The 23,942-nt window shown below is 35.1% G+C and overlaps 2 protein-coding genes and 1 long non-coding RNA gene across 3 annotated transcripts; 2 read left to right on the forward strand and 1 right to left on the reverse strand.

Moving 5' to 3' along the window:
• Positions 1-2,391: 2,391 nt before the first annotated feature.
• Positions 2,392-3,714, forward strand: LOC108821776 (aspartic proteinase CDR1-like). Its single transcript, XM_018594768.1, has one exon. It carries the CDS (start codon positions 2,392-2,394, stop codon positions 3,712-3,714), a length of 1,323 nt encoding a protein of 440 aa, XP_018450270.1.
• Positions 3,715-5,985: 2,271 nt separating this feature from the next.
• LOC130499185 (triose phosphate/phosphate translocator, non-green plastid, chloroplastic-like) lies at positions 5,986-8,441 on the reverse strand. Its single transcript, XM_056993169.1, is given in 10 exon segments — positions 5,986-6,230; positions 6,319-6,448; positions 6,525-6,593; positions 6,667-6,786; positions 6,861-6,945; positions 7,036-7,121; positions 7,191-7,343; positions 7,447-7,569; positions 7,906-8,082; positions 8,085-8,441. Coding segments are annotated over 10 exon segments (1,242 nt in total). The 5' UTR covers positions 8,307-8,441; the 3' UTR covers positions 5,986-6,153.
• Positions 8,442-11,957: 3,516 nt separating this feature from the next.
• Positions 11,958-12,545, forward strand: LOC130498525 (uncharacterized). The gene is made up of 2 exons (XR_008937428.1): positions 11,958-12,186; positions 12,280-12,545. It is a non-coding gene; the product is annotated as an uncharacterized LOC130498525 (long non-coding RNA).
• The last annotated feature ends 11,397 nt before the right edge of the window (positions 12,546-23,942 follow it).

The raw sequence follows: 23,942 nt of genomic DNA on the forward strand, positions 1-23,942 counted from the left end.
TGAATCATGAAAGACTGTTCTACACTTCGATAAATAACGAGGTAATACAAATTTATGTTATCATACTTTGATTGAATTTCATGCTGCAGTGGTGGACGCATGGTGGATCTGATCTGTAACATTAAGTACCAAACACACATCTTAGAAGATAAAATTGTATATAACAACAAATATTGACAATGATTATGCTGACCATCTAATCATGTGAAATATTTTTTTGCATTCCTGGGTAAGATGTAAAACTCTGCTGCCAAGTTGAAAGAGCTTAAAGGAGGTTGCTCCTCTTGCAACGGCTGATAATGATATCAATGATCTGATGAAAAAAATTCCACAACTTTAAACCAGGATCTATGTAGAAAATTAGATGAATGTAATAAAAGAAATGGTTTTTTCCCTCCTTTTAGTTGTCATCTTCTCCATCACCTATTTGATTAAATAGATAATCTATTTGTATAATTAAGTTAAAAATTTCCTCATGAAATAGCATTCACATATATTAAGCCATCGGTTTTCACAAATCTTTCTTTTGCTTGAAAGCCCCTGATCGAGACTTAATAAACCTTATTTCAATTTCAAAGCAGCAATGTCTTGTTTTCGGTTTAAAATGACAGTAAAAATTGAAAACAATTAATTCATTGTCAATAATTAAAACATTTAGTTTGGATTTTCGTTAATAATTAACATATGTTAACATTTTCCATGTGTTTCTATCAGAAAAAATACTTTCCATATCATCAATATCTTATATTGTGGGGTCATATTGAATTCTACTTCAGGAATTGACATGTAGGTTATCCATACTGCGGATTAAATTGCAAAATAAATAATTGAGAAGTTCTTTTTGCAGGAAAAACTTGATTTTTATTAAAATACAAAATTAATTTTCTTTTTGTTATTTACATACATTTTCATATTTGAAATCTTTGGTTGAACTTTTAATAGATTTTGTACTACAAATTATTACAAAAATATATTTTGTATGTATCAATATTTTAAGTGCTAAGTTGGCATAAAGTTGGAGAGAGTTTGCCTTTTTATACAATAGACTATTAACTTAGGATTATATGAGTAAAAATGTATCTTGAGTAACTCTTTTGACTAGTTGACGTGTATTAGATTATATATCTTAATGTATTTTTAATCATGAAAAGATAATCAACAATATAGTTCATTTGAAAAATGTGTGTTTCTTACGTAAATTGTAAGACACAGATAATCAATAGTTTGTTTATTTTGATAATTTTGTTGATTAAACATATTCGAATCAATTTTTTTTATTTTGTATGAAAAATTAAAAAATATTAATAGGTGAATGGGTACATGAATCCAAATGAGAACATTTAAGGGGTCTTATTGGATCAAGTATTTGAAAGAATTTCATTTTTTCAAACCTCTTTTTATTGTATCTATCATTTATAAATTCTATATAAAATCTAATCATATGGATTAGTCTTTTGTATAAATTCTCTTGAATTCCAGTTTATTGGAAAATATGGATTTCGTTAATAAAATCTATCAAATGGGATTTGGATGAAATTCATAGTGAAAAGGAAATGAATCCTATACCAGCTCCTATGGTATTTCTTTTTAAAATAAAAATAAAAATAAAAAGTTTACTTCACATTTTTAAAAAGAAATTCAAACTGTTTAAAATGAAAATAAAAATAAAATAAAAATTTAAATTTATTTTAAATAATCTATATATTTTATAAATGATAAAATATCAAATAATAGTAACTAAATAAATAAAATATTATTTTAAATAAGTATTAAAATTTAAAAAAAAATCAAAAACTCTGAAATTTCTTTAGAGAAACCATAAAACTTGTAACAGATCTTTTTAATTTTTTCTCAAATATCAGATTTTCTTAGATTTATCAAATTCTTGAATTCTCGCAAATCCTTGATTCAGTAAATTCTCCTTGATCACAGATATATGAAAATTTCCGTTTAAATTTATTGAGTGATTTTGAAGAACAATTTATGATCTAAAGAGGAGGAATATATGTTAGCATTTAAAGAAAACACAGAATAAAAGATACATGAAACAAGTCTATATGAGATGAATATATAGTACACTTTCGGTAATGAAAGATAAAATAAAATATGTGCATTAAAACGAGAAAATCTCTTCCATAATAGTTTCTGATCTATATAATCACAAATGGGCACTGAATCTGTAGATTAGCTACTAAATAAAATTAATAGAAAATATCCTCTATAATAGTTTATCAGATTCTCTAAACACAAATTGGAAATGAATTTAAAAAAAAAAATCTCAGCATGCGTTGCAATTAATTTTACCACTATCCCACGAACCTTATAAATACAAACACATCATAAAGCCAAAGGGTAAGAAAACTCATTATTCACTTAAATTACTATAAGACGATGGCCTCTCTATTCTCTTCAGTTCTCTTGGCTCTATCATTACTCTCTTCACCATTTCTCTCAAACGCAAACGCCCATACAAAACTTGGCTTCAGCGCGGATTTGATCCACCGCGATTCTCCTAAATCGCCTTTTTATAATCCGACAGAAACCACTGCTCAGCGTTTAAGAAACGCTGTTCACCGATCCGTAAACCGTGTTGTCCATTTCAACGGCAAAGATGCATCAGTTAACTCACCTCAAACTGAGATTACCTCAGAGAGAGGTGAATATCTCATGAGTATATCGCTGGGGACTCCTCCGTTCCCTATCATGGCAATCGCTGACACGGGAAGCGATCTCCTATGGACCCAGTGCAAGCCATGCGATGACTGTTACACTCAGGATGCTCCTCTCTTTGACCCTAAAGCGTCTTCTACATACAAAGATGTTTCTTGCACCTCAAGACAATGTGCTGCCCTTGAAAGCCAAGCCACTTGTTCGACAGAAGACAACACTTGCTCTTACACACTGTCTTACGGGGATAAGTCTTACACAAAGGGTAATGTTGCCGCCGACACCTTAACGCTTGGCTCGACTGATAACCGCCCCGTTCAGCTCAAAAACATCGTCATTGGATGTGGTCACAATAACGCTGGAACATTCGGCAAGAAGGGCTCCGGAATCATTGGACTTGGTGGCGGTTCGGTTTCGCTAATATCGCAACTCGGAGATTCAATCGATGGCAAATTCTCGTACTGCTTGGTCCCTATGTCTTCAGAAAACGATACAACGAGCAAGATCAACTTCGGAACCAACGCGGTTGTGTCGGGAAATGGAGCTGTCTCAACTCCACTGATCACAAAATCGGAAGCGACCTTCTATTACCTAACCCTAGAATCCGTTAGCGTGGGCAGCAAGAATATCAAATACCCATCAGTATCAGATTCTGATGGAAGCAGCGGCAAGGGGAACATCATCATCGACTCTGGCACAACTCTGACCATGGTACCAACCGAATTTTACTCCGAGCTCGAAGATGCTGTTGCGTCCTCAATCGATGCTGAGAGAGTAAACGATCCACAAAACGTGTTGAGTCTGTGTTACAGCACAACCGCTAAGCTGACAGTCCCTGTTATTACTATGCATTTCGATGGAGCAGATGTGACGTTAGACTCCTCCAATGCCTTCGTACAACTCTCTGAGGATTTGGTTTGCTTCGCCTTCCGTGGGAATGACGAGTTGGCCATCTACGGGAATCTATCACAGATGAACTTCCTTGTTGGTTACGACACCGTTTCTAAGACGGTCTCATTTAAGCCTGCTGATTGTGCAAAGATGTAGATGCTTCCATTCCATCTTTGTTTGAACTCATTTAAACCTATATTTGTTCTTATAAATTTCGGATTTCACTGTGATCATGTAGAATCCTAAATTATTTCATTATATGACATAATATTATATACATGGGCTCTCTTCATAATTGCATATTTATCCTTCTAGCGTTGTTTTTTTTATACCGTAGGAAAAAAACACATTAGAGATAGCCGATGTCTAATATGAGCCGGATTTGATCTGAGAGTTTAGAGAACTGAAACATTTCTAAAGAGTTGTTGTAAAAAGAATTCCAAATTTGGTTGTCACTTATGCAAAAAAAAAAAAAATCAAAAACTCTTGGAGGCCAAACTCAATGTCACCGGTCTATGCTCAGATCCGGCCAAATTTGGGCAAACTGAATTCTTCTGAGTTTGTACTCATATATTTACTGTATACTACAGCCTTGTTTGTCTCTGTTTGTTATAGTCAATGCCGACTTTTATCATGGTGTACTATTTTACAAAGAAAGAGTTAGTGGATGTATGTGATAATGTAAAAGTAAGAAAAACATATACTTAATTTTGTGCTATGTGTATTAATTGAATTTTAAATATATAATTTTCTTTTTGTTTTTGAACAATTATTTAAGGTATATTGCCGCAAATATAAATGTATTTTATGTGTGAAATGGCAAAATACATCAAAATATTTTGAACTGTTTAGAAAAATTAAAAAATAACTTAAATATGAATAAAATACACAACCCAATATATTATTTATATTTATATTTATATAAACTTTATAAAAATTAATTATGATTTACCTTTACTTGAGGACTATATATTTACCTTTATTAATTAATTATGATTTAACTTTATTTGTGGACTATATATTAACCTGTGTTCAAAAATTCGCTAGGCTAGGCGCTAGTCGGTCGGACATTCAAATTGGGCCTAATGCCTAAACAACAAATCGAAGATTAACACAAAATGATGTTGTTTTATGTTAGTTATCTTTGGAGTTTAAATCCAAGTTAAGGCAGTTACTTCACCTAGCACACAAACCACTCTTCCCGAATTATGTTTTATTTTAGTGATATGATAGGTATTTTATATACAAAGGATTAAATCATCTTCTAAACACATTTACACACATATTTTCGAAGTGCTCTCTGCGCATGTGGTAGAGCTGGTCCAGATCACTTAACTGTCTCCGGAACCAAATCCTTAAGCTTTTTAGCATCAAAATTCAAATAGGCATGGCCGGTTTAACATTGTTAGGTGCCTCGGAAAAAGATTTTTTGACCCTTTAAAATTCATGTTTATTTAATATTCCAAATATTTTTTTAAAAAAATTAGTTTAGTCAGTAATATTTAGTTTATTTTGTAATGAAAATAAAACTATATACATATAAAATATTTTTGAGCTCCTTTCAATTTTATTTAAAATTTTCTGTTTTAAAAAAAAAGAAATCTATTTAAAAACCTATATTTATAAAAACAATTGGATTCCTTAACTATTAGTATGGATGCGAGCTGGATCCGGAGCAGGTCGCAGCGGTACGTCATATTTGGTACAATCAAATTTGTTAAGGTAAAAATATGTCATTTTCTCTGTTATTGTTAGGCAAAAGTATATTTTTTTACTTGACAAAAAATCACCAAAGTTTAATTTACCAATTAAATTAATTTATTAAAATTAAATAGCTGATAAATATATTAAACAATCAACAAAAGCTTTAGTTTAATAATACAACGAGATTCTGACATGCATTTTTAAAAAGGTGAATATATATTTTTAATTTTTTTTTAGAAATTTAAATCTTTTTTGGACAAAAGTTTGGTGTATATTCACATTTTTGTTTTTTAATTTAAATCTTTACTTATGTTTTTTTTTTGTAATCATGTTTATGTTTTTCTTTATAGTTATATTTTAATTCAATTAATATACCAAACAGAAAACAAAAAATTTAGATATGAATATATAAAGAGAAAAATAAATAAGTAATAATTTTTTTATTTGTTCATTACTCTATTTCCTACTCTATTTTGTAGTTTATTATAGAGTGGAATTAGAGATGCTCTAAATAAAGAGAATGTATAGTTAAAGCAAATTTATATCAATAGATGATGTTCTTAATTATGTTCATAATTTAATAGAATATTCTTAATTATGTTCATAATTTAATAGAATAGATTAGGTGACATTTGATGTGGTTTGAAAACAAATACAACTCTTAACTACAGGAAAGTGTAATTCCACGACCAAAATAGTTTTGTAGTTAGAATTGCGCTGAAATTATTGTTGGAGAACTGTAAAATATTTCAAAGAGTAATCAGCAAATAACACATGATAAAGAGAAGAAACGTATCAAGAATCCGCAGAAGAATAAAACCATCTATCTGAAATAAAACTTCGGCTCAAGAAAATTGTAATACATATAAAAGCAGTAGCAGATAGTTTTGCTTAGGCAGTCTTAGGCTTTGGCTTAATACGCTTCACTCTCGAGTACAAGAAGACTCCCGCTAGGGCAATTCCGGTTCCTACAAGAAAGCAAGGACAATAACATTAGTGAGCTTCCAAAGATTGTGTAAGAGATGGGTTTTACACAAAAAAGTGACTGGATATTACCAAAAGCATTAACAGGCGAGACCGGTGTCTTGAAGAAGATGACAGAGCTCACGATGACCACCACACGCTTCACACAGTTTCCTACAGAATGTGTAACAGGTGATACTCTCGCCAGTATCATGTACGACACCTGTATTTTTGCTCCAAAAAATCAGATTCATATTCTAGCAACGAAAACAGCAAAGGGAGAAGAAAAAAAGGCTTACCTGCTGGTATGCGTGGAAGCAGAGTGCAGCAATAAGAGACTTGGTGTATATTTGTTGAACATTCACACCCTGAAACCAAGAGACTTCGTTAGGGACTGGAAACATTAAAAGATTGATCTTGCAACATAGAAACAAAACTCACAACTGACTGGATGTATGACGGAGTGAACTTGATTCCTTCGGAGAAGAAAGTCACAGGAGCCATCAAAAAGAGAGACATCAAGGTTATTATAGAGAAGAGGGTGATGTTGTCCAAAGAATCCTGCATTAGAATACAACATCAAGATCTGTATTTTCATCCACAAATACGTTTTGAGTCATTCTCAGGGAACTTACATCTTTCTTGACCATGACTTTTTTGCTAAGCACGTTACGGGATTGGTTAGTCAAGTTTGAAGCCATTGCACTCAAAAAGCCAGCCCTGCCACACAGAACAATCAAAAGTGGTTAGTTAGTAATTGCAACTATTAGCCAGAAGAATAGATAATTGACAATTCTCGAACGAGCTTACCAGTTGAATGAGACCTCTGTCACTGAAGCAAGTGCAACTCCACCAACGATTGGAATAATGGAACCGATTACCCACGGAGTAGGAATCTAATAAGACAAGAGATAAAAAATTAAAGCTTTAAGACTTACAATAAGGAATCAGAGAAGAGGTCTTACCTCTCCGAGAAACATAGCAGACAAGACAACGGAGAAGAAAGGCTCCATGGCTTTAATGGTGTGAGTAAAGGAAACAGAGACTTTCCCCAAGCTCATGTTAGTGAAGAGATTACCAAGCGTGTGCACAACTGCAAGTGGCAAGATTGCCGCTAGCTATCAAGGTAAAAATCAAATATCCATGAGTCAGTAAATAATATACCTCCTGAATAAGAACAGTTTCCATGAAAAAAACAAAAAAAAACAAAAAAAAAGGCACCTGAGCACCAGTGATCTTGGGCCTCTTGTAAAGGTTAAGAGCCCACATGGTGGTAATGAGCACACTACCAACCGCAAACTGAACTAAAGTGACAGTCATTGGTGCGTGAAGAGCTTTCAAAACCTGCAGGGAATCAAATTAGATCATCAATCACTGAAATCTTAACATGAACGAAACGATTTTTTCAAAGCGAACTATTTAAAAATCGGTCTAGGCGTCCGAAAAATCGGCCTAAGCGCCCGCATAAACAATAATCCTCTATAAAACGCCTAATCACTGCCTAGCGATTTTTAGAACATTGCTAAGAATGAAACAATATTATAACATAACAAGAATCAAATCAGCAAGAAACGGCACAAAATATCCCTCCAGATTCAATCACATGCGAAATTATCTAACGATCCTAAAGCATATATAAAGAGGAACGAAGAGGTGTAGTAGGATCTAAGAATCCAATACCTGCTTGTTGTAGATGTTGAAGTAGATATTGAAAAGGTACCAAAGCGCAAACAACAAGCCAAGCTCGAGGATCTTACTCAGCTTTCCACTCCCTTCTTCTCCTTCCTCAGCGTTCTCCGGAACCGCCGTGGCGGCAGTTTTGAAACGGTTAGTGTCGAGGGAAGGGGAGACGGAGGAGAGGAGGAGGAGGAGGAAGGGAGACCGGACCAGGCACGGAGCGGGGAGTCGGAAGAGGCGAGACGCCAAGATCGGCGAGGTAGAGGAGGAACGGAGACGACATTCGGAGGAGAGACGTTGAGATTCGAAGAGGCGGTGAGGACGGGATGGCGAAGGGAGAGACGGCGTGGTTTGAGGAGAGGGAGGGAGGGAGAGAGGGGGGAGAAGACGGCGGAGCTCTGCATCGTGGGAGATCTGAGTGAGATGTTTGGTGAAGGCGTGAGTTCGTTGGAGACTCCGTCCGAGTGGAAGGGGTGGGTTGGTGGGGGCTGTTACCAAAATACTCTCCACGAGCGACTATTGCAAAAGGGAGGCGAGTTATTGTAAATATATATATAAATCGAAAAGGAAATGAGAAAGCGTTGTTTATATTTTTAACCTTACTGCAAACAGGAAGGAATCAATCTCTCCTCGCTTCCTTGAAAAGTCCGCCTTTTATAACTGGACTAGTTTCTTGACATTTTTGCTATACTCCTCAGATTGTTTCTTTTTTTTCTTGGTAAAATGTCCATCGGGTTTTTAGGTATAATGTCAAAAATCTTTTCAATTCATTCTATTAAAAAGAACATAAAACACAATTAAACTCGTGTTCTTTTTTACAGTTTTGAACTACTAAAGGTTCGATGCGAGCTAAGTCAATTCTGCCATTAGATTATGTTTTTTTTTGTGACAAGATAGAGCCATGAACTATTTCACATATAGAAGTGACTTGAATAAAAGGTATTAAACCAAACATTATGATCTAAAGGTAATGCCATTTTCATTGAATAACATGATAAGCAGTCTCGTTGAAGTGCAGAGTCAGCCTCCATGACCTCAATCCAAGAGAATCACTCTCTTCGTCTAGCCTTCAACTTCTCATATCCCGACTCCACAACACAAATCTTAGCTTGAGTCTAAACTTAGAGATATCCTTTCATAATTTTATCAGGGACACACATCATAAACAGTTCCCCACATTTTCCTTCGCCAGTTTTGTAGTTTAAATATTTTTGGGAGAAGAGTTTTTCCTTTTATACCTCTTACCAGAAAATTTAAAACTCTTTTTTTTATTATTATGCAATATATCCATTTTTATTTTGTTCTACTTCTGCTTCATCTGAGAACCTCATTTGTTATATGTTTATGAGTGTATAGTTTAGATGGCTGAAAACACTAACATATAAATCATATATTTAAAATGTTTACTAAAATATCAAAATATATATTTGTAAAATGAAAAAATACCGGCACAAACAATGCGGATCAAATGCAGTTTTGTAGTTTAGATATTTTGGGAGAAGAGTTTTTCCTTTTATACCTCTTACCATAAAATCTAAAACTCTTTTTTTTATCATTATGCAAATATATCCATTTTTATTATGTTCTACTTCTGCTTCATCTGAGAACCTCATTTGTTATATGTTTATGAGTGTATAGTTTAGATGGCTGAAAACACTAACATATAAATCATATATTTAAAACGTTTACTAAAATATCAAAATATATATTTATAAAATGAAAAATACCGGCACAAATAATGCGGATCAAACTTTAGTTGTTTTTATTTTTAGTGCATGGGGCAATTGACTGATCTTAGACGTACAGAAATAAAATATTTCATAAAAAATATTTTTTGTTTTAAAACTAAAACCTTATAAGCTTTGCAGAAAAATGTAAGGAAAAAATGTGTTAGCATAAGTCAAATTCTTCGATATGTTCATATATGTTTTGTGTCCATGTTTATTAAATATTAACTAAACGTCTAAAATTTATGAATTCGTATGAATGCTTTTAGGAGCAAAAGATAAATACATTCATTTGGATGGATACAATTGAATTATATATAAAAATATTTTGGTTGATAGAAATAAGCGGAAAATATTAATGGATGAAAATATGTAATTCAAATAAATTATGTGGTATGAGGCACTAATTATTTATTATCTGTAAGAATTTACGCTAATTTTATTTTATTTTACAGGGGGCAGACCGCTTCATCCCACCAAACTTGACTACGCCAGTAGCGTTACTTAAGAGTTTTATACATATGGAAATGAGAAAAGTGGGTAGGTGGTGGTGAAACATGGAACAAACCACATGGGTTGGACTTGGGGGGCCACATTCCCACCTATATTCAGAATCAAGCCCTTATTTTGTATACTATCAAACTAAAGCATCACTTTATGTCTCTATTTTTATCGGGATATTGGCATATTGCAATATCTTTTTTTTTTGGTAATCTATTGCAATATCTTTAGCAACTCATGTTGATCTAGATACTCATGACAAGCAATATATTTAGTTGTTTGTTATTTTATGTCTTGAGAATGTAATATAAGGTCTTGATTGATGAAAACTAGGGTTCAATACATCTTTTGTTTTCTAATTTAAGATGTCTGGAAATAATTTTTTTTTCTCAAAAACTTAGATGTTTATTAATTGATGTAATGGATATATATTCGGACCTATTTTCCATTTCTCTTCTCATACACATTCATATATGAATAATCCACACAGGGTACGACGGGTAATGGTCGTAGTTTTAAATTTTTTGCCGTAGAAAAAAATCATTAGATTTTTTGCTGTGTCTTTAGGTTTTATTTCTATAAATTTTATAGAAAGCCCTAAAAAATTCTTTGGATATTTGGCTCTTCAAAACACTTATACAGCTGTAAATTATTTTAAGAACTGTAGTAATTTAAATAAAAAACTTAAAGTTTGATTACTCTGAAGTTAGTAATGTATAAATAAATAGAGCTAGGAAGAACGCCTACAACAGCTACCAATCACACCCATAGTCACTGGTATATCCAGAACAGATTTTTGACAGGGGCACATCTATATATATACTATACTAAAAGGGGAATACTCTCCAAATCTAAGGTATCCACGTCAGATCAATAAATCAGCCAATCACATTTCAGATTTTGTCCACATCGTCCACTTCTAAACTTAAGCGAGTTTGTTGATTTACGACAGGAAAATGGGCCATTGAAACATATTGATTCTTAGAATTTAAATTAAGCCCGACTACTTCTCCCCTACCTCACACCATTATCGTCGACTTAGTGAAACCTCATTGAAACGCTTCTTTTTTGACATGTTAATTTCAAAAATTGTTTGATTATTAAAATTGATCTCTTTTCGTTTATCAAAATAAAACTGTTACGAAAATCTGTCAATCTCTCTTCGTCTTCTATACCACCCTATAATCATTTCTTTTGACATTGATCCCTTCAACTACTTGCCTGCAAATTAGTCTTTTTCGATTCAAACAGATACATAACTGCAAAATTTTCAGATTCAACCATGGCCCACCAAGCAAACGTGCAAAGCAGCTTTTCCTCTTCCGGTGATGCGGAACCGCAGACCGCCGCTATATACTCTCCGCCGAGAAGAAGTCTATTGAACTAAAACTGGAATCAGCCAAGGCTTAAAGCCATCTCGGTGCTATTCAGTAAGGATTCGATCAATGAGAAGAAACAAAGCATTGGATTTGGGGTCAACAAGAGTGAAAGCTTCGGAAGGTAGCAATCTCATGGAGAAGGTCATGCATCCTAATGTGCAGGTTTTCAGAGACTGCTACAAGCTAAACTCATAGCTTGAGTTCTGATTCTGTTGCCATTAATTTATTGACTTGATAGAAAGGAACTGCTTCTGAGTATTGAGGCATACTCACATCAGGTTTATAAAAAACGTTTTGCTTTAAAGGTTCATTGTGCAGATTAATAGACCATTGTTCACTGAAACTTCACATGTACTCGCTCTCTCTCTTCTCTCTGGTCTCATGACGATTATGATTCTGTTTTGATTTAACTCCAAACTGTTCTTACCTGATTATTTGTTCACAGGAAGCAAAATATGCTGCTGTGAAGAAACTTCATATAATAAGGATGATCATCTACATATACTGAACATTACCAACGAGAGTAAATGATGAGTTTGGAGCTTCAGGGGAAAGTGCTTTCCTGGTTTTGAGTCTTCCGTGCAAAGTGAGTGAGTCTTTGAGTCATCCGCTATCAGAGTGTCCTGACATAGATGTCATGTGTGATATTCCTGACATAGATGTCATCGGAATCTCCGGTGAGTCCCTTTAAGCTTATTAGTGTCCTCTCCAGACTTGGAAAGACTCTAAGATTTAGTAGTATGATCTTTCTCTTTGTTTAATTGTTTTAGGTAAACTTCTGTTCAGACAAGAAACCTGCAGTGTGAACTGGATCGAGGGACGTGGCAAATCAGTGGTTTGCGAGGCGGTAATCAGAGAAGAGATCAGGAACAATATATGAGTGTACATTAGTTATTTAAACCTCTTTCAAATCAGTGGTTTGCTTTTTAATTATTGTTTCTATCTGAGTTACAATAACAGCATGACATTAGTTATTTACACCTCTTTCAAAGATCTGGCTCTCTTCATTATTTGCTATTGAAGATTATTGATAGCCTCTGATCTCTTTCTTTCTTTCTTGATTTTAGCACCAGGTTGGTTATTATACATGAAGCATATGATGGTCGAACATCAGGACAGGTTTCAATGGGCGACATAGTGGTTAGAGGAAAGCTATATATTGTCTGAGGACAACAGTGGGTCATGGACCTGGCTGAAACAGTTAAGAGATATACGGTATTTTTTCCTATCATCACTTTTCATTGATATCCGTTCCATCTTTCTGCTGTTTTTATCTTACTAGGAAAACGGTGAAGAATACCAACTTTTCAGAATGGTGAAGTGATGATAATGAGCAAGGAAGCGGCTGATATGGAAAGTAAATGAAGGTAGAAGGGGAAATAGAGCTTCTCATTACGCCGGAGTGGCTACTGAAAATGCGGATGTGGTTGGTTAGACAGTGCAAGTGACAATCTCGACTGCATGGACGGTAGAACGTGCAGTGGGGTAAGAATGTGGCGTAACTGGCGTTGATTTACAAAATACAGCACCAGCTTCTGATACCGTGGTTGGATACACAGAGAGCCAGAAACAGAAAGCTCAACACAGATACCAAGAAAAGCACCAGAACTGGCACAACTTAAGCCAGATATTTTAGCTTATTCAAGTATCATAATATTGTTATGTTTCTTAAGAAACTATTTTTTGATTTGTTGAGGGAGGCGAGGAATAGAAGCGACCAGGGTTTGTCATCTAATCAAGGACATGCTATGGATCGTATGTAAGAGATATATGAAGTAAATAAATTGTGTTCGGATATGGAACAAAAGAGATGGTCAGAGAGCTGCCAAGGAGAAATATGTTCCGATATGGAATAAATGGAATGTTTTTTAATTGTTTCTGTTTATAAGGGTTCTAAATAACTTGAGAATGGTTTAGAATATTTCTTTGCTAAATAAAAACTGCTCTTTTTAAATAGGTTCAAAATATATGTATTGGTTGGTGTATCAATCCAATCTCTTTGAATATCTTTGATTGCAATTAAATAAGAAAAAAACCTCAAAATTACTAAATATAATTATACAATAGTAATAAATAATAAATGTTATCTGATGTCAATATACAAAGAAGAAAAAGAAAAGAAAAATCCCAAAACACCAAATAATTATAAATTAAACTAAAAAGAAACATAACACGAAATATTATACACAAGTCTTATATTACTTCAATTAACTACATGGATAAAAATGATTTAATTAAATAACAGTAAATCCATTACACTAAAACTAAAGTACTATTTATTACAAAAGAGAACAAAAATTAAACAAAAAGATTTTAACAAAAATATTAATTTAAAACATCAAAAGAAATTTAAAGAAATAAAAACTAAAAATAGATAATTAAAAATAAAAATTAAAGAATGTAATTTTTAGTGCTTCTTAATATATTATACATATTATAAATTTTTTTTTTTAAATGATAAGAAATAGATGCTAACACAGTATCCATATATAATCTAGGTAGTCTAAACAAACACAATACTCCAGACGAAGTTGAATATACCCAAAACACATTCATTTTTATATTCTGGATCCAAAACTTACAATCAATTGTTATGTCTAGCTATTTACAATAATTTATTGTAATATATTTTCAAATAAATTTAGTGTTTAGTTACTTAAATTTTGAGAAACAAAAGAATCTACACATCATACAAGGAATATACAAAAATATAATACAAAAAACAACAGAAATTGCTATGAACTTTCTTTCAAACATGTACACACATAAGATAAATAGAAGAAAAATAATAAACAATATTACAATCTAAAAATATATTTTATATCAATTTAGTATGTTTCTCTATAGAAAATCACCAAATGGTAAATTTTAGACAATTGAAAATATCAGATTAAAAGAAAAAGGGATTTTGATAAGAAACACTACCCAAACATATATAAGGGTGAGGGAAATAAATTGCATTACCAAGTTTTATTCTTGCTAATTTAACTTTCTAAACAACGCAATGAAGTTTAATACTTTTCCTTAAAACCATGAACAATATTACAATTCACCTCTACATATGTTATTACATGATAAATCACACTGACCTTCTCAGGAAGAATGAAAAACACCATACTATAGAAACTAATGTCAAATTTACAACAAAAAAATTATAGAAACAATTCAATTTATTTATATCAACTTTATACATTTGCTTTAGGTTATAAAATATGAAATTATTTAATAAAATTTCTACGACAATTTTTAGTTTATTTTCACAAAAATAACATTTAGTGAGTAAATTCAAAAAGATTCCATTAAAAAGTAAATATACATTACAACCTAGAATTACCTAATCTAAATTTAAAGTTTAGAGTAAGGTGTGAGATTTTGAGATAAGATTTCAATTTTTCAAAGAAAACAAATATTAAAAAAATAAAAAGGCTATATGATGATTCATTTCTTTTTTAGACTTTAAAAAAACTATCCAAGAAATAAAATAATTGAAAATGAATTTATATATATAATCCGCGCGTAGCGCGGAAAAAACAATCTAGTAGTTAATAATACATTCATTTAATTTATATAATAGACTTCAATAAATTATATTAAAAATATTGTAAGATACTAATCATAAAACATAATCATCTATAAACTGTGAAAATAATTAACATAAATTTGTTCACAACCCAAGAACTTTTTAGGTACTTTCTCAAAAAAACAGGAACTTTTTTATAAAATAAGTTTAAGAATTCTTAAACTTCATCACAAATGTTATTAATCACATAATCTGATTACACTTAAAAATAATTTGAAAATATACAAAAAAGTAATCTTCAAGTTAACATATCATAAATATATTAATATCATACATAACTTTGTTTTGTCATCTTATCATAAAAAAACAAAACTCTAATTGTGAAATAAATTAATGAATATATTATTTATTATTTTAATATTAATTGGCTTTATTTATTTACTAGCAATTGTGAATGTCTATTATTAAAAATGTACTTACAATGTGGCGTAGAATCTTCAAAAGATAAATATATAAAATATAATAGATAACTATGAAAAGAAAAAATAAACAAAGGAGAAGTAGGGGAAATGCTATTTATAAGTTTTTTTATGCTATTTATAAGTTATAACTGTAAAGATAGATACAGTAAGAGCATACGTGTCAAACAGCAAATAAAATGTCAAAAAATTGTGTAGCTTTGAACCCGGAAGAGGGCGACTTTACCGGGCACATCTTTACCAATTAATCTACAAAAGTCAGATGTCCCTTGGTTGTTAAACAATTTTCATAAAGGATTTGGGGGCACGTGTCCCCCTACCTGACACCGTGGATCTGCCCCTGCACGTAGGTCTGGCCATTTGAGGTTTCGATTTGGTTTGCCTCAGTTATTATGGGTAAGAGATTTTAAGCTCAATGAACGACCACTTTTGGGTTTAGATCGATTCAAATAGTTTTAGGTTAAGATCAAAGCGGACAATAAACCTAGAATGATTTGGATCGAATATAGAGTAATTAGAATGCTTTAGATAAAAAAACAGATAATTTAAATTGTTTTAAATATTCGGATAAAAATATTAAAATATTTTGAGATACGTTTTGGTAGTCCAGATAATTTTTCATAATTGGCTTTAGTTTGGTTTGATTATTTAATTTAGATATAAAATAGAGGAACAGTTAGGGTTTTTTGTCTTATTTCAGTTCTGGCTAGCTATTTAGGTTTGGTTCTGATTCGAGTTTTCTGATCCAGGTAAAATGTTTATGCTTAAATCCACATAGTAACTTTGTGTTGAATTTAGATTAAAAATACACATTAACTATGTGGACGACGCATGCATGTGAGAACATTAATATGAGGGAGAATTACCAATTGTGACTCAAAACTTGGAGTCAAACCCAAAAGAGTACCCCAACTTGGGTCAAAGGCAAAAGTAACTTAAAAGGCTATTGAAATTACAACTATCTCCTTTGTGAACAAACAAAAAAACGGATTTTTTTTACGTTTCTACCCCTCGCAAGTCGTCTGTAAACAGACGACTTGAAAATAAGTCGTCCAGACGACTTTAAGTTAAGTCGTCTGGACAGTTATTCTTAAACATAATTTAAAAATTTTGTAGAAAATATTTTGATAAGTGAAAAATTGGAATTATGTAATTAACATATGTCTTAAGAGATATAAATTAATATATAACAAAATTCAATTGTTTTCAGCCCAGATGAGTGAAAGTAGTGAGTCATGATATTCTTTAGTTTATGTTTCATCAACATATGTTGTAGTATTGTATGTGTTCTTAGGGTTAGATTTTGGAAAGCATTAAAACCGTTTTTGAAAATTTTTAAAATTACCTAGGCGTGTTCGTTTCTGTGTATAGTAAACACTATTGAAGTATAATTTGATTTTATAACGTGGTTAGTAAGTTAATTTAGTCATTTTAGTTTAGGGGTTCATTTTAGGGTATTGGACGACTTAATATTTAGTCTTCTGTTCCCAGACGACTAAATATTAGGTCGTCTGATGTACATTATCAGCCAGAATAAGTCGTCTAAACCGGACCAAACCTTAAAGTTTACCAATGTACTTTTAAAGCTAACCGGATTATTTACCCAATATATAAGGTGATTTTTTTTTTTTTTTTTCATTTTCGCGAACAGAAACCCTAACAGTTCTCTCTCACCGGCGATATCAAAGGCGATTCGAATTCCCACTATTTCCGAACAACCATCGTTCTCAACGTCGGCTATCTATCTCACTTCATTCTCACCGTTGTCGCCGCAGCTTCTTCTAACCCTAGCGCCGCCGATTCCTCTAAACCCTAGCGCCCCGCTTTCCACTATTTCCGAACAAACCGTCGCCCTCGCCACCGTGCTCACCAACGTTCTCACCGCCGCTTACTCTAAACACTAGCTAGCACCGCCGTTTCTTCTAAACCCTAGCGCCGCCGCTTCTTCTAAACCCTAGCGCCGCCGCTTCTTCTCTGTAAACCGTAGCGCCGTTTCTCTGTAACCCTAACGCCGGTAAGTCATCAAACTCGTGGAAAAGATGAACATTAAAACGTTGTCTCTTTATTTTACTCATTCTCACCGTTTCACGTTTATTTTTTCAGATCTATAACCACAATGACGAGTACTCGAACTCCTTCTGCGACTAATCAGGTCCGCTTGAAATTTTTTCTACTGGAAGACTTGTAAGTAAGTCGTCTGGAAAGTCTTCAACCTGGACGACTTAGTACGTCCATTTGGAAGACTTTCCAGACGACTTAAATATAAGTACGTCGTCAACTAAGTCGTCCAGTTGGACGACTTTCTAGACGACTTATATTTTAAGTCGTCTTACTAAGTCGTCTGGAGTAACAATTTAAGGCGTGATTGATTTAGCTTTGTGTTCTGACTTCTATTGTTGTCTTTGATTATATTTTGCAGACAAAAAGGATGGATATTCCAGAACTCCCCCGTAGGTTATACACATTAGGGGAAGAGCCAGAACCCCACAATAGCATTTCGTATCATACGGATAACACGAAGTTGCATACTGCTCTTAGGGAAGCTCTCACTGATGCTGAATTTGAAGAGCTCAAGGAGTCGAGATTGGGAGTTTTCATCAAGTTCAAGGAGCAGGGATTTGGTTGGGCTTCAAGGCTGGTTCACCACTTGCTCGGTTTAAAGCTGGACATTAAGAAGAATACGAGATGTGGTGTCTCGTTGGTCCAGAACCTGCGAGGTTTTTCACTGTTAGAGTTTGAAAAACATCACTGGTCTAAACTGCGACTACATCGAGGACCTTGAGACACCAGAATGTGAAGTTACCCCACAGATGGTTTCTTTCTGGGAGATGATGGGAGTTCATCGGGAAGCTGGGCCAAGTACTGATCAGATAAATAGCAGCACTGAAGAGATGCGGGGATTGGTCCAGGGAAGATCGCAAGCGACTCGCGTACCTTTCCATCTTCACTGGATTCATTGAAGGGGAAAAGTTCTCAAGCGCTACACGAGCTACTCTCGCAAGGCTAGTGATGATTTAGAAAGGTTTGAGAATTATCCATGGGGGAGAGTCGCGTTTAAGGTGCTGATGGACTCTTTGTGGAACAAAGATATTACTGGCTGTTACACCGTGGATGGCTTTATACAAGTTCTTCAGGTCTGGGCGTACGAAGCTATTCCGGGATTGGGTGCTAGTATTGGTCTACCCAGAGCAAACAGTCCGTCTCCACCGATTCTGGCTTACGACGGCAGCAGAGGCCGCAGATTCATGAAAGCTGCTATCTTGAGTCAGGTACCTTTCCATCTTCACTTAATTAAGTCGTCCGGAAGGTCTTCCAGCTGGACGACTTAGTAGACGACTTTATTATAAGTCGTCTGGAAGGTCTTCCAGCTGGACGACTTAGTAGACGACTTATTATAAGTCGTCTGGAAGGTCTTCCAGCTGGACGACTTAGTAGACGACTTATTATAAGTCGTCTGGAAGGTCTTCCAGCTGGACGACTTAGTAGACGACTTATTATAAGTCGTCTGGAAGGTCTTCCAGCTGGACGACTTAGTAGACGACTTATTATAAGTCGTCTGGAAGGTCGTCCAGCTGGACGACTTAGTAGACGACTTATAATAAGTCGTCTGGAAGGTCGTCCAGCTGGACGACTTAGTTGACGACTTATAATTAAGTCGTCTATTTAGTATTTTGTTTCAAATATCTAACTCGATTCTTCTTCTATTTACTGCAGACCCGCGTGATCAACTTTGTTGAGAAGGACATTAGTGAAATGTGGCCAAAATGGGACTCTGAGGTTGATGACGTGCCCGCGGAGAACATCATTAAAGTGATGTATGATCGGAGACCGTGGAAGTGGACCATGGATTGCTGGGAAGTCACTGGTACAAACCCAAGTTTTGTGACTCCATCGAAAAAGAGCCAAAGAGATGGTTTGTGGAGGAGGTGGAGGAAGACAATCAGAGACCTCGGAAGAAAGCTCGTAAAGAGGCTCCTAAAGAGGCTCCTAAAGAGGCTAGAGAAGAGGCTCCTACAGAGGCTACAGAAAGAGGCTACAGAAGAGGCTAGAGAAGAGGCTAGTTGGGTGACCAGAGAGGAGTTAGAAAACATGTTCAAGGACTTAGGTGACATGATGAAAGAGGGGTTTAAGAAGTGCATCAGGGAGATTAGGAAGATCTCCGATAGATTGGAAGCTGTGGAGAAGAAGGTTGGTGTCACCAATCAGGCTTACCCCTCAAGCCCCAGAAACCGGGTTTAGTAAAAAACACCCTACCCCACAAGCCCCAGAAACCGGGGCTAGTAAAAAACAGACTACTCCTCAAAAGGATCAGCCTCCACTTCAAACCAATCATCCTACTCCTCCCACCAGACAGCCTGCTCCTCAAAAGGCAAAGCTACTCCTCAAACTAAACAGCCTGCTCCTCAAACTAAACAGCCTGCTCCTCAAACTAAACAGCCTGCTCCTCAAACGAAACAGCCTGCTCCTCAAACTAAACAGCCTGCTCCTCAGACGAAACAGCCTGCTCCTCAAACGAAAAAGCCTTCTCCACAAAAGAAACAGCCTTCTCCTCTGCCCAAAGAGGTTAATATCAAATCTTTAAGTCGTCTGGTCTTTGTATAGATTTGTAAATATATAAGTCGTCTGGAAGGTTTTCCAGCTGGACGACTTACAAATAAGTCGTCTGGAAGGTTTTCCAGCTGGAAAACCTTCCAGACGACTTATTTGTAAGTCGTCCAGGCTGGAAAAACCTTCCAGAAGACTTACAAATAAGTCGTCTGAACTCCAGCTGGAACCAAATCCTCTCCCAACTTTTATTTAAGTCGTCCAGGGTTAACTTGTTTCTCTTTATTGCAGAGATTTGTTGCCGGAGGATACAGCAGATGAGGCGATCTCGGTATATAAGATCTTGCCGGAGGATAAAGCAGATGGTGTCACCTCCAAAAAGAGATTGTTCCTCTCACTTCCACTGACCAACCGAGCTTCGCTTCCAACGATCAACAACCGAGCTTCGCTTCCACCGATCCAGCTTCAGCTTCAGAACCGAGCCTGGTTGTATTGGACCAAACAGCTCCCACTGCTTCTGTGCGTGCAAGGAGTGAACGAACGAAGAAACCTGCTCCCACGCAGATATCTCCTTATACGGCAGAGAGAAGGAAACTCCTTAGAGTGGGAAAGTATAATCCATTTCCCACACTAAACAGACCTAAGATGAAGGAGCTCGCTGATTGGTTGAAAACTGATCCGTAAGTGATTGCTTTACCCATAATAGCTTGATTTAGTCTACCAAAACTGATTGCTTTTTTGTTTGCAGTGATTATTTCACTAAGGAAGAGGACAACCACGTACATCACCAACTTGGTGGTATCAAAAACTCGGACATCCAAAGCATGGCTGGAAGACGTAGTAAGTCTTCTGCTTATCTTTAAGTCGTCTGGTAACTTGTCTTTGTATAGATTTGTAATATATAAGTCGTCTGGAAGGGTTTTCCAGCTGGACGACTTATTTGTAAGTCGTCCAGCTGGAAAACCTTCCAGAAGACTTACAAATAAGTCGTCTGGTAACTTGTCTTTGTATAGATTTGTAAATATATAAGTCGTCTGGAAGGTTTTCCAGCTGGACGACTTACAAATAAGTCGTCTGGAAGGTTTTCGAGCTGGAAACCTTCCAGACGACTTATTTGTAAGTCGTCCAGCTGGAAAACCTTCCAGACGACTTATTTGTAAGTCGTCTGGAAGGTTCTAACTTGTATTATTTTATATGCAGCATATAGATGCTTGGATGAATGTGCTGAGGCAGAGGTATAAGGAGAACCCACAATGTTTCCGGAGCGAGCGAATGTGCTTCCTGGATCACAACTTTACCCAGTCTTGGAGAGAACAGTATCTGGTCTTCAAACATCGTCGTCTGATCACAATGGTTTAGGAAAAAATGCTACCTAGTGGGGCGGCGAGTTTTGTATGACGGATCAATGCCTTCATTTTGCCAATCAAACAAGAAGTGGGGGGAGGACATTGATGATATCTATGCGCCACTGAACTTGGACAACAAACATTGGGTGGCTATTTGGATATCGATCCCTAAGAGGCACATAGTCGTCTGGGACAGGCTACCTTCAACTACCATACCAGAAAGATGGGATGAGATAATGGAGCCTTTTCTCGAGATGGTCCCTTTATCTGATTGTGGAGTGCGGAGAGACCAGATGCATGGGTTGGAGCGATACACTTATGAGAGACTCCTCAAAGATGTACCACGGCCAACAATGGTGATTGTGGCGTGTACGCTGCAAAGTACATTGAATGTCATGCTCTTGGGGTCCCCTTTAGCCCTAAAGACTTTGCTAGGTCCAATGCGAAGACTATGAGGGATACTATGGCTTTGGCTATATGGACGGAGCTTGTTGATCAGCATCTGAAAGATAATGAGGATGGTGGTATGTTTGTAGGCATGTATGATTAGATACACAAATCAATTTGTATAGATTTTTAACTTGTATAGATTTTTTAACTTGTATAGATTTTTAAACTTGTATAGATACACAAATCAATTTGTATATTTGAACTATTTGTATACACAAATCTATTTGTATATTTGAACTATTTGTTTACACAAATCTATTTGTATGTTTGTGGGCATGTATGATTTATTTGATTTTCTAACTTGTATAGATTTTCTAACTTACAAATAAGTCGTCTGGAAGGTTTTCCAGCTGGACGACTTACAAATAAGTCGTCTGGAAGGTTTTCCAGCTGGACGACTTACAAATAAGTCGTCTGGAAGGTTTTCCAGCTGGACGACTTACAAATAAGTCGTCTGGAAGGGTTTTCAGCTGGACGACTTACAAATAAGTCGTCTGGAAGGTTTCCAGCTGGACGACTTACAAATAAAGTCGTCTGGGGAAGGTTTTCCAGCTGGGACGACTTACAAAAATACACTTGAAGGGATAGTAGAAGGTAGTCTAAACACTGGACGACTTAATACACTGGACGACTTAAATACATGGGACGACTTCGTAAAAAGGTCGTCTAAAAAATACACTTGAAGGGATAGTAGAAGGTAGTCTAATACACTGGACGACTTCGTAGAAGGTAGACGAAACACTGGACGACTTAGACTTAAAGGTAAGTCGTCTAAAGAGGTCACTTTTGCAATTGAAAATTAAAAGGGACGACTTAATTCTAAGTCGTCCGGCTTTGTTTGTTAAAAAAAAAAATTCAGACGACTTATATATAGTAAAGTCTACGAAAAACGGGCTAGTTTTGCATTTGACCGAATCGTGTCAGATCTTTGACTATTTCTGGACGACTTATAAATCAGTCGTCTCTGGAAAGTAAAAATTTCAATATTTTATTCAAACTAGACGACTTACACGTAAGTCGTCCCAGGTTAGTTTTGTAATTGAAAAAATAAAACTTGAAATTTAACTTTCTCCAGACGACTTAACTAAAAGTCGTCCAGCTAGACGACTTAATTTAAGGTCGTCCGGGATAAGCAAGGTTTTGGACGACTTAATTGGGAAAAATTCTGGACGACTTTGCTTTCCCCGGACGACTTTAAATTAAGTCTTCTGACGGGACGACTTTATATTATGTCGTCTGGTAAAAATTAAATTATGAAGTTTTATTTTTCAACTACAAAACTAACCTAAGACGACTTACACGTAAGTCGTCTAGTTTAATAAAAATATTGAAATTTTAACTTTCCGAGAGACGACTGAATTATAAGTCGTCCAGAAATAGTCAAAGATCTGACACGATTCGGTCAAATGCAAAAACTAGGCTGTTTCTCGTAGACGACTTATATATAAGTCGTCTGGACTGTTTTTTTTCCACCAAACAAAGCTGGACGACTTAGTTTAAGTCGTCCGTTTGACCAGAAGACTCATCAGTAAGTATTCTACATACAGATGACTTACTTGTAAGTCTTCTACGCGAACAGATTTGAAAAAATTCAAATTCGTACCTTCAACTAGGTGAGATGACTTTGTTTGCACACAGGGTCTTCTCCAACCACCCAGACCTCAAACGAAAGCAACCGTAAGTCAAAACGAAAGAAATATGGCTCCAAACAATTTTGAATCAAAGCTTCAGTTTTTTGGTGAATATGGAGAGAAAGGAAAGAAATGTTGTTTTTAGTTCATAACAATTGAAACAGAGAGAGAGTGTAAAGAGATTTACGTGCATTAAAGGGCATTAAAAGCTCCCAAACAGTTCGTACAAGGTTGTTCCCACTATTCATGGCAGTGGCAATATTGTAAATACTTGAAGAAAATGAGTTTGAGACAGTAAGAAGCCATTTTCGAAAAAAAAAAAAAAAAAGGGGTTAATGGCATTTTCGTAGATAAAATGCAGATGTGGGAGTTAAAAACTCAAAAAAAAAATGAGTCAAAAGAAAAGGTTAGTTTTCTGTTTGAATTCAAGTTTTGATGTCACTTTTGCAATAACCCCTTAAT

This window comes from Raphanus sativus, chromosome 8 (assembly GCF_000801105.2).
Source record: "Raphanus sativus cultivar WK10039 chromosome 8, ASM80110v3, whole genome shotgun sequence".
Lineage (NCBI taxonomy): Eukaryota > Viridiplantae > Streptophyta > Magnoliopsida > Brassicales > Brassicaceae > Raphanus > Raphanus sativus.